This window comes from Rhinoderma darwinii, chromosome 6, assembly GCF_050947455.1.
Source record: "Rhinoderma darwinii isolate aRhiDar2 chromosome 6, aRhiDar2.hap1, whole genome shotgun sequence".
NCBI lineage: Eukaryota > Metazoa > Chordata > Amphibia > Anura > Rhinodermatidae > Rhinoderma > Rhinoderma darwinii.
Genome location: NC_134692.1, coordinates 32,966,724 through 32,978,111, shown reverse-complemented (window position 1 = coordinate 32,978,111; position 11,388 = coordinate 32,966,724). Strand labels below are relative to the sequence as shown.

At 40.7% G+C, this 11,388-nt stretch overlaps 1 protein-coding gene across 5 annotated transcripts in view; it reads right to left on the bottom strand.

The window, feature by feature from the left end:
• Window positions 1–734: 734 nt before the first annotated feature.
• ITGA6 (integrin subunit alpha 6) overlaps window positions 735–11,388 on the bottom strand; it is a 72,461-nt gene continuing 61,807 nt past the window's right edge. For 3 of the 5 annotated variants that reach the window (XM_075829463.1, XM_075829459.1, XM_075829460.1), the window contains 6 exons: window positions 10,325–10,498; window positions 8,927–9,025; window positions 6,458–6,565; window positions 6,274–6,372; window positions 5,032–5,157; window positions 735–1,607 (listed from right to left, as the gene is read on the bottom strand). In XM_075829463.1, the coding sequence (XP_075685578.1) occupies window positions 1,446–1,607; window positions 5,032–5,157; window positions 6,274–6,372; window positions 6,458–6,565; window positions 8,927–9,025; window positions 10,325–10,498 (768 nt within the window). In that variant the 3' untranslated portion in view covers window positions 735–1,445. Of the gene's footprint in view, window positions 1,608–2,798; window positions 2,930–5,031; window positions 5,158–6,273; window positions 6,373–6,457; window positions 6,566–8,926; window positions 9,026–10,324; window positions 10,499–11,388 lie in introns of all 5 variants that reach the window. The other 2 variants (XM_075829462.1, XM_075829464.1) reach the window with 1 other exon arrangement.

Genomic DNA, 11,388 nt, shown 5'->3' with positions numbered 1-11,388 from the left:
CTTTGGCCTCAAAGTGTATTTATCCCTTAACACAGTGGAGTCGGCCATTTTTACATGGACATATGGGATATCAGTAAAAAAAATGGCTGCCTCCATGGTGCACACATGATATATATACTTTAAAGTTAAAGGTAAAAGGAAGCAATAAATACCATACAGGTTAAGCTATATACAAAAAGATCATTGAAGCAGGTTTGAAATCCGAGTTACAAAATGTTACCATGTGGACAGAGAACCATATTGCACATTTTCAGTTTTTACACTTAGATCATTTTGCAGCCTCTAAACCATAAGGAATGTGTATTGAGAGCGGAAGCAAATGTGTGATTTATTGTTTCAGCACGGCTAGGTTAACACCACGTTTGTCGAATATCCAATAAAAAAAAAAACAGCAACAATATTATGGCCAATCGTACTATATGCCGAATGAACATGTTTTTTTACATACGTCTGAGTAATGAAAATCTACAGGCACAGTAAACAGATCTACGCCGGAAGACTTGTATGGCGTAAACGTGGTGTGCACCTAGCCTAGCACATAACCATTCAGTATTATGCAAACCTATGTTTTAAGGTTTTCCATGCAGTGAAGGGTTAAAGGCACCATGTACCAATCCTAGTAGACACCAAAATGCCTACATTGGAAAACAGAGCTGTGCGCCATTGAAATGACTGGTCATATTACCTATGCAAACTATTGAGATCTTTATACAAAGAAATATGATATCATATGGTAAATGGCACATACATGCGTTTTTAAGGCAAACAGATCACAGATCTCATCAGATTTTGTAAGAAGGTCTTACAGCAGCTATAAAATCCTCTTTACATTTTTAATGCACTTAAAATAATTCAGTGTCTGACTCCTCCATTATTGCATAATAACAGCAGATCAGCATTAAATAAAACATAGCACCCCCTTCTTCCCGACACTTAGTAGATGTAGAAATAAAATCATTACAAGGTAATAATCATCATGTCAAATAAAATGGTTACCAAGACGATCCCTTTTTATAAGCAGGCCCGGGAACGGATTTTCACTGCAGCGTCCACTACAGGGAAGATGTAGAATTACATGGTGGCCACTTAAATAAATAGCCGTCCATGTAATACAAGAAAGGGCCAGGTCACCCTGAGTGGGAGCGTCTGATACATAAGGGCTCTCCATGATGTCCATATGCCTTATATTGCATATGAACAGGGGTTGTCTTGATGGGACGACCCCTTTAATTCAATATTTCACTTGCTGCCATCAATTCATAAACTCAAAATCCAATATCATTTCGCAGAGAAAGTCACGTTTGTCTTGGAAGTAATATCCAGACAGCAATAAAGTCTATTGTTTGGCACATACCTAAGCCAATAACTGTGGCGCCATTTTCCTACCAAAGTAACTCTTGTTAAAAATGTTTAAAAAATCTTTTAAAAAAATGAAATAATTTTTTTTAGGAATAGCTTTCGTTTTCATTCCAATTGGTGACCCATTGCTTTTTTTCACTGTCTTGTTTTAATTTTCCATCTTTGAATTGGCGTTCTTCTTTGGGGATTCGTATAGCATGGTATCGCGGGACACTGTCATCGTACCTGGAACGTTTAAAAAATCCCAACTGGAAAGAGAGACAAGATAGGAGTCGTTATAAAAAAAAATAACTCTGGATTTGGACATAAACACAGAAGCGCATTACCAAGCCTTAGGAGTCGTTAGAAAAAAAAACAACCACTTAGGCGAAAAAAGGAAAAGTTTTGAAATATAAGAAACTTTGGAAAGGGCCAACCAAAATGAAGTGTTTCTACTTGCCTGGAAAAAAATACGAATCTAGAATCTATATATAGACTAATGTGCTCATTAGTCAAACGTATGCCAAAACGGTCCTCTTGGCATACATGGGTGTACCTTTGCCTCAACTGTATTGAAAACTGTAGTCAACTACATTTTTCAATACAACTCAATCCGCATGGTCTATGGTTTTTTTTTCAATGGGAGTCAATATCCAACCAAGGACAACATCTGCATGGAGTTTGTATGTTCTCCCAGTGTTTGCGTGGGTTTCCTCCGGGTACTCCGGTTTCCTCCCACACCCCAAAAAACATACCAATAGGGAATTTAGATTGTGAGCCCCAATGGGGACAGTAAAAGATGACCTCTGTGCAGCGCTGCGTAATATGTTGGCGCTATATAAGTAACTGAAATAAATAAATAAATAAATAGCAGGTGTATGCATCTGTATAGGCATGCAATTGCATATTTTTGGGGCATACGTTCTATATGATCCAGCCAGATATAGTATGAACCTAGCCTAATGCAGCTTTAAATGCATTTGTGGTCTCTGTAAAGCTAGATGACAATTCCAATGGGCACTATAATGACTGTCATTAGGGGTTGGCAGAAAATGTTAAAATAATTGTCCACCCTTTTAATCAAACCAGCCAATTGGAAAATTTATAAGACCCATATTTCCAGGTGATATTTCAATTTGGTGGAGAAATGCTTTTTAATTAAAAATTTAACAAAGTGTCCATCCCCCTTCATAGAACCATCTTCATTCAAAAATAAAAAAAGATCATAAAAGCTCCCAGTCAACAGTGGCTGGAATATATACAGGACAGTGGGTATCTTTTTTAGTACTTTTTCCATGCATCAACATGTTACATATATGTGCCAGATGACAAAGCAAGAAGAAGGATAGGCAATTCAATGATTAATGAAAGATATCTGCAGCAGATGTGATATGTTATTCTTAAAGGAAATCCAGCAGCCAATCCAACACCCAAAAGCAGTGATTTAAATAGTCAATTACCAATCACAGAACGCTGATCAATACTATGCGTCAGACGTCAGCCTCTCTTTATCAGACGGCTGAGTATGGATTTCAGCCTTGTGATAAGTGGCATCAAATTCATCTTGTTTACTTCTCTTGAAAAAGCCACACTATAAAGAATCAAGGTTACACATCGAATGATTCATGATGATTTGAGGAATTTGAAAGCAAATCAAAAAAATCAGACATCTCATGGAGAAGCGGTTGTGACAGTGGTTAGGGTCTGCCGGACGACGTCCTTTATCAGCGTCTCCCAGTGGAGAAGATAGGATTCCTAGACCTCCAATGACTGCACCTCCACATGTGCAGGGTCCGGTGTTGATCCAGTACAATAGTTGGGGGTCTCATCTCCTGGACTCCCCCAATGTGACTTACTGATACATTTTCAAACTCAAGGAACAAATTATTGTCAGCCAAATTATCTTCATGTCTACATCTAATTTTAATACAATGGAGAAGAGTAAATGTACTCATACACAGTATATGATGGGGGTATTTTTGATGTAATTTGTTTGTGTAGGGGGTACTTGACTTAGGGACGTTGTGAAAAACTGTTAGACAATTTTATAGTATTTAATGAGGAAAATCACTGAAACAATGTAAAGTTTTAACCTAACTCAGTGGTCACCATTAGTTTTTTTTCCCTGACTAAACCAAACGACAACTCTACAGAGTCAAGAAAAAAATAATTATTGACACTTAAATCTGCAATTCGGGGTAGAAAACAACTGGTGACCACATTGTTTCCTCAATATCACAAACACAGAGAGGGCTAATGAAACTCTATAATGTGAGAACCTCACCCAACATCTTACCCCATCTTAGCTTCATGGACATGACGGTAATTGACTGAGGGTTTCAGTCATGAGTGGAGTTAGGCTTTGACCTTATCATTTGAACAAGCTTGCAGAATTACACTGTATATCACTTTGTTCAGCATCATTACAGAGACCTACCCAGATTTTTACGTCTAGACATGATCACGTCAAGTTACAGACCTAATGCCTAAACTGCGTTACTGCCAGTACCAATAACTATTTATGTTCAGATTTCTGTCAAATGCAGTGTTGTCGTGAAGACCTGGTTTGAATGAAAATCTTCAACTACGTCAACGTCTACAAATATATTGTCAATGGAGATATTATTGTATTTGGTGGTTTGGATACACACAATGTGTCCACTGCACCTGACAGAAATCCGATGGGTACATTTCATTAAAATCTCTTCTTCCTTTGGACCTATAATAGAAGTAACTAACATATTAAAAAGTGTTGTTTTTTTTTTAATTGTAGGTTAAAGGCCTTTTTAACTTTCTTCTGGTAGGTCTCCTTTAAAGTGGACCTGTCAATCAACTAGTTGGCACTATTGGCACCCAATCAGCCATAAAACTATTAATAGTGGGACTGTACACCCCATCAGTCCTAGTTGGCCTCTAAGGGTATGTGCACACGCAAACCCAAAAACATCTGAAAATACAGAGCTGTTTTCAAGGGCATTTTTTTTAGCAACTCGTGTTTTTCTAGCCATTTTTACGGCCGGTTTTTCTATAGTCAATGAAAAACGGCTTCAAAAATGGCTCAAGAAGTGACATGTACTTCTTGTTTGCAGGCGTCTTTTTATGCACCGCTTTCCAAAAATGCGGCGTTGAAAAAAAACGCCCTGTCGGAACAGAACGCCATATTTCCATTTGAATTCAATGGGCAGATGTTTGTAGGCGTTCTGCTTCCATCTTTTCAGGCGATTTTTGAGGCATAAGTGCCTTGAAATACACCTGAAAACACTCCGCGTGCACATACCCTAACTATTACCGGATTCATGACTATACTGCTCAGCTTAGAGGAAACCGTAATGTGTTGATGAAGAATGGTCCAATATCATGGTTATTATAAAATGTATGGGATTACAAATGGCAAATTTAGGCAAGATTGCAAATGAGCTGTTGATGTATTTGTGATTATGATGCAGGTCAGGTGTCAGCATTCTTATTTTTCCTCCATTTTTTAACTGGTCATAATGGACGTGTGACATATCCACTAATTTCCATGGTGCCAGTGACCCTGATGTTGTAATGTAAACCCTTCCTGCATGCCACCATACAGACAGATTGAGTGAAGCCAAATGTGCCACTCAATAACATTGTATGCTTTAAACAGTCAGTCCTTAGGCTGTAGATACAGTGGTAAATATTATAAATAACCATAAATATACTCACCTTCCATAATATAAAAACTAATAGTGCTAGCAATAAGATTCCTCCTAGTATAGAAACCAATACAATCCACCAAGGCACTCCGGTATATTGCACCTGTATCTTCTCTGGGAAAACTGTAACACGAACCTATATATAGATAATATGATAAGTGTTCTGCAGCCATTGCACAGAACTAACAATCGTGCACATTTTAATTTTATATTTCTTTTGTAAATTAATACCTGTCCATTCGATATATTAAAGGACATGTTTAACAAGTGACATTCCTTTATTACATCTGACTCAGATTAATTTTAAATATGGCTTAGTCAAAATGATATATATATATATATATATATATATATATATATATATAATATATATATATAGTTTTAATATTATATATTATTTGAATTAAACAGCTTGTTAAAATAAGTGAAAGTGGACATACTGTATAGTTACCAGCAAACTAAATACAGCAATGTTCATAAAGGCTTAAAGGGGTTCTCAGAGTTATTTAAGAAACGGTAGGAGGGATGCAAAAAAAAAAAGAAGGAGCCATTGCTCACCTCACGGATCCCTGTTGTTCCAGCGCCGCCGCTTTAGTTCCTCCCTGCCGCTGTGTATTGACATAGCTGCAGCGATGATGTGCTTGTATACCCACATGATCGCTGCAGCCAACCACTAGTCTCAGTGGGTATACGGCACAGGATCGCTGAGGCCAGTGCTTGGCTGCAGCGATCACATGAGTATACGGGCCCGTCATCGATGCAGCTACGTCAATAAACAGCAGCAGGGAGGAACGGAGCGGCGCTGGAACGACGGGGATCTGTGAGGTGAGTAATGGCTATTTTTTTTTCCATCCCTCCTACATCGGCCTATTTTTTTAAATAACTCAGAAAAATATAGGCTGACATTGATTCATACCATACTATCTAGAATAGGAAAGTTTCAATGTTCGTAGGATAGCTGTGGGACACTCTAACCCCCAGGATGAGGAGAATCAGGTTGTGAGTGCATTGGGCATGTTGCTTGATAGGCTAGGGTTGTTGCCTATATGTAGCCCTGAAGGATTTCCAGAGAGCCCATATCCTCTCAAATCTAGAACGATTAATTTCCTCCCAACTGGCCAATTCCTCCATTCTATAGTAGAATCCAATTTTCAAGTACCCTTGAAGGGGAGAAGAGCATTTCTCTCTCTAGGGCACCGTGCAAGTCTGTGCATTACATTACAACTCATAAGCTAAACATATGTTTATTTACCGGATGAACTTTATTTGCCAATTTAATGTTGTCGGTTGTTGTGTCAATACTGAGTGAGGCTTCCACAATTATGTCAAGATAGCTCATTTTTGAATATTCCTGTTAAAAGTAAAAAATACAAGATGAACGAATAGAATTCAAGAAATTTGTAAATGAAGCCTTAAGTACATTGCTACAATGGTACCTCAAGGAATGTGCTATTCCATAACCTGGAGTGAATGGTTATAACAGCATTATTATCCAGACCTTGAAGGGGACATCTAATTTTCACACACTTGGTAGTATTACAGTCCTAGAATCAATAAGAGAAATATTAACAATGAATCATATGTATGAAATCAAGAAGGAAGAATGGCATGTTATAAGTTGCGTCTGTAAAAAAGTTAATTGGTCTGCAGACTCAACAGCTGCTGGATCTTGCTCATGTTTTTGTGGTCAGTGGGAGAAAGGAGCTTCCTCTCACAAATCAGCAGTGCCGTAAGCCCTCTTAAGGCTATGTTCAAACGGCAAACAATTTTTATGCATCAAGCGTTTTTTGATGCGTTTTTACGACCCGTTTTTGGTGTTGGTTTTCTATTGAGACAATGAAAAACGGCTCAAAAAACGGCTCAAGAAGTGACATGCACTTTTTTACAATGCGTATTTTTATGCGCCGTTTTTACAAAAGGCAGCGTAAAATAATGCCCTGTGGGAACGAAACGCCGTTTTTCCAATTGAAATCAATGGGCAGATGTTTAGGTGTTCAGCCACCGTATTTTCAGCCGTTTTTTGTGTGCTTTTGCGGCCGCAATTCCCCCGAAAATCCACGGGAGAATTCCGGCCCCATTAATTTCTATGGGGCCCATGCACTCAACCGTAGTTTTACGGTCCGTGCATGGCCCGGGAGCCCGCACCTTTGGGCTCATTGAAAATAATGTCCGCGGCCATGTGCATGGCTTTGACCCAATAAACTGAGCCAAAAACTGCATCAAAACTGCACATCTGGTTCTGGCCTTAGAAGAATTCACAAACACAGTTTTCGGTGCAGTTTTTGTGGCAGTTATTTAAGCTAAACTCAGGAGTGGATACATAGGTAGTAAGTAGTATAAGGGCTTGTCCACACGTAACAGAATTGCTGCAGAAAATTTCTGCAGCAATTCTGTTGAAAATAGCAGACTTTCCTTTGCGACAACAAAAACGCACCATTTCCTGTGTTTTTGACTGCAGAAAATGGTGCATATTTTTCTGCATTTTTCACAATGATAGGAGACGGTGACATCTCCAATGAAAAACGCAGAAATTCAGTCCATATTCTGCAGCAGAAATTGACGCACAGGAGGTGAATTCCTGCTCGTAATATTTACGCAGCATGCGGATGAGATTTGTTAAATCTCACCCACTTTGCTGCTACTGTATTCCGCTGCGTATTTTCCGTCCGCAATTCCAGACGGAAAATACGCAGTAATTCCGCTACGTGTGGATGAGTCCTAAGGGTATGTGCACACGACCTATTTTCAGACGTAATGGAGACGTTTTACGCCTCGAATTACGCCTGAAAAGACCATTACGTCTGCAAACATCTGCCCATTGCTTGCAATGGGTCTTACGATGTTCTTTGCAGACGAGCTGTCATTTTACGAGTCGCTGTCAAAAGACGGCGCGTAAAATTACGCCCGCGTTGAAGTGCAGGATACTTCTTGGGACGTAATTGGAGCAGTTTTTCATTGACTCCATTGAAAAACAGCTCCAATTAAGTCCGTAATGGACACCGCGAAAAATGCGTGCACTTGTAAAAATTTCTAAAATTCAGGAGCTGTTGTTTTCTTTGTTTTCAAAGCCCTATATCCCCCCTTTGTTTTGGTCAAAGTAAATGGCATACAAAAAAGGGTTCACAAATTAATGAATTGCCTAAGCTATGAATCCTATTTACAAAGTAAATTGCCACAAATTGGACCCCACCGACGCTGACGTACATATATGACCTCTACATGGAAGTCAGAAGTCTTTGTATTTGCCATTGACAAGGGTGACCCATTTATTTTTGGGGTCCCAGCTTCTAGATCTCTACCAATACAACCCTAAAGACATGTCTTAAACTCATATACAGACTAAGGGCTCATTTACACGAGCGTGTTATACGCGCGTCGTACGGACCTATGTTAGTCTATGGGGACGTGCAGACTGTCCGTGATTTTTGCGCAATGTGAGTCCGTTGCATAAAACTCACGACATGTCCTATATTTGTGCATTGTTCGCGCATCACGCACCCATTGAAGTCAATGGGTGCGTGAAAATCACGCATGCCACACGGAAGCACTTCCGTGGGACGAGCGTGATTCGCGCAACAGCAGTCAAACTATGAATGTAAACAGAAAAGCACCATGTGCTTTTCTGTTTACAAACATCCAAACGGAGTGTCATAATGATGGCGGCTGCGCGAAAATTACGCAGCCGCGCATCATACGGGACTGACACACGGAGCTGTTAAGTGCCTTTTGCGCACGCAAAACGCCGCGTTTTTTGCGTGCGCAGAACGCACACGCTCGTGTAAACCCGGCCTAAAGGAAAGACAAAGAAGACATTTCCCAGAACTCTTTTGTTTTATCTTTACAATACTACATGTACAAAAGTCCAGACACAAAGGTAAGTATGAGAACAGATTACTTAATCTTACCAGTCTCATGTACTTCCGATCCGAGAAAAATGAAAATTTGCCATCCGAATCAGTTTGTTTTTCCCCTATTTCACGTCTGTTCCGACTTTTACCGGACTCCTGCCACGTAGAGAAAATTGCATAAATTTTCACAATGTCACAAGAACAAAAAAACAATATAAGGCATCATATATACGCGCGTGCTTTTCACGCGTGTCGTACGCACCTATATTAGTCTATGGGGCAGTGCAGACAGTGCGTGAGTTTTGCGCAGCGTGAGTCCGCTGCGTAAAACTCACAACATGTTCTATATTTCGCCATTTTTCGCACATCACGCACCCATTGAAGTCAATGGGTGCGTGAAAACCACGCATGCCGCACAGAAGTACTTCCGTGCGAATTGCGTGAATTGCGCAACAGCTGTCAAACTCTGAATGTAAACAGAAAAGCACCCCGTGCTTTTCGGTTTACAAACATCCAAACGGAGTGTCATAATGATGACGGCTGCGCGAAAATCACGCAGCCGCGCATCATACACTGATGACACACGCAGCTGTTTTGTACCTTATGTGCACGCAAAACGCCGCGTTTTTTGCGTGCGCAAAACGCACACGCTCGTGTAAATTAGGGCTAACTGTGATTCTGTCACCTATCAATAGTTCTCAAAGGTCTTTATAGCTGGGGTGAAAAGGATCAATTTGTGAAAGTTCTGTTCCCATATAGACCATAGCCATTTTTAAGAGAAATACTGCCAGTAGTGATACCTGGTAATTGGAATCTATGATATCAAATAAAATCTGCTGGATTATTAAGAAAACTTAAAGGGGTATTTCCATAATCGATAGTTATCACCTATCCACAGGATAGGTGATAAATATCTGATCGGTGTGGGGTCCGACCGCTAGGACTCCCACCGATCCCGAGAAAGGTCTTACCTGGTCGTCCCTGTGCGCCACATATAAATGGGGCGGTACTGCGCATGTTTGGCCACCCCTCTATTCATTTCATATATACGGCTAACCGTGAGCTATCTCCGGCAGCTCCATAGAAAGTGAATTAACCTTCATATAGTTTTCAGTTCAAAATGACACTGAATTACCTTGGAAACAGACAGCAGTTTATCTTCAACCTGTTGTCAGACATGTGACCTATAAACATAGCTCAATATATATAAATAATGGTCTTCTCAGCTCCCACAATGCATTGCTCATTGGTAACAGGAAGCCAGCAGAATGCTTTGTAGATGAACAGAGAAGAAAATATGGCGGTAACTCAAAACTTTACTGTTCTGGGGTCTCTTGAGTGTAGCTAAACACTTATTTAGGTATCTAAATAGAGATTCTGGGACAGTACTTGGCATCATGATCATGTGGCTGACATGTATACATTTCCCTCACAGACCGGTCAGTGGTAACTTACCAGCAATTTTAGTTTGTTAATTTCATTAACTGGTTCACATGCAAATTTTTCCAGTCGCTGGGAGTCTATTTTTACAATGTAGAGAAGCCATTTTCCATTGTCGATTTCTTTTGGCCACTGGATTTCTAAAAATGCTGTGCCCAGTGATTTAAGTGGCCGTCCAAAATTTAAGACCTGAAATGTAATAAACATTTAAAGTGATCAAAATGGCAAGTTAAACTGAAAATGTCAGCAGACTGTCCAATTTTGAAACAAATGGAAACAGTTTGGTGGGATAAGGGTACATGTTGTGTTGTGCTTAGAGACAGGAGCAGTTTCTATCAGACACATTATCGACTAAATCTGGTGTAACGCTGGTGGCAGGTCCTGCTTATGCTGGCGGTCACCGCCGCCGGGCCTTGTACCTCCTCCGGCGTGGGCCTGCCTCTCTCAGGTTGGGGTCATCCGCTCATGACTGCAATGTCTCAAAACTTATGCGCTCCAGATGCTTCTTAAAGGGCCAGTGGGCGAAATTCAAAATTCACTTATCTAACCCCTATTACTCCCACGACTATTTAAGGAACCGCCACTATCCACCTGGTGCCTGAGAAACATTGGCACAACCTGTTGTATCCTGCAAAAGTTCCTGGGTGCATCTGATTCCAGTCCACTATTGCCATCTGTTGCCAGCCTGTATCCAGTTAACCGCTACCAGCCTGTATTAAGTCCGCTATTGATTTCTGATGTCAGCCTGTATCCATTTATCCACTACCAGCCTGTATCCAGTCTGCTATTGCGGTCTGTTGTCAGCCTGTATCCAGATATCCAATGTCTGCCTGTTTCCAGCTACCGGTCATCAGCCAACGCCCAGCTGCTCGCTACCTGCCTGCGTCCAGCGATCTGCTATCAGCTTCGATCCAACTGCCCACTGTCAGTCTGCGTCCTATTGTCGGTGACAAGCCTGAAGCTTCCATCCATCAAGGTACCATCTGCCAATGTCTGTTCCTGGTCCGCCGGGCCAGCAGCTACTCCGCCGGGACCACCTCAAGAGGTAGCAACCTGGTAGCCTCCCTGCAGCAGAGATC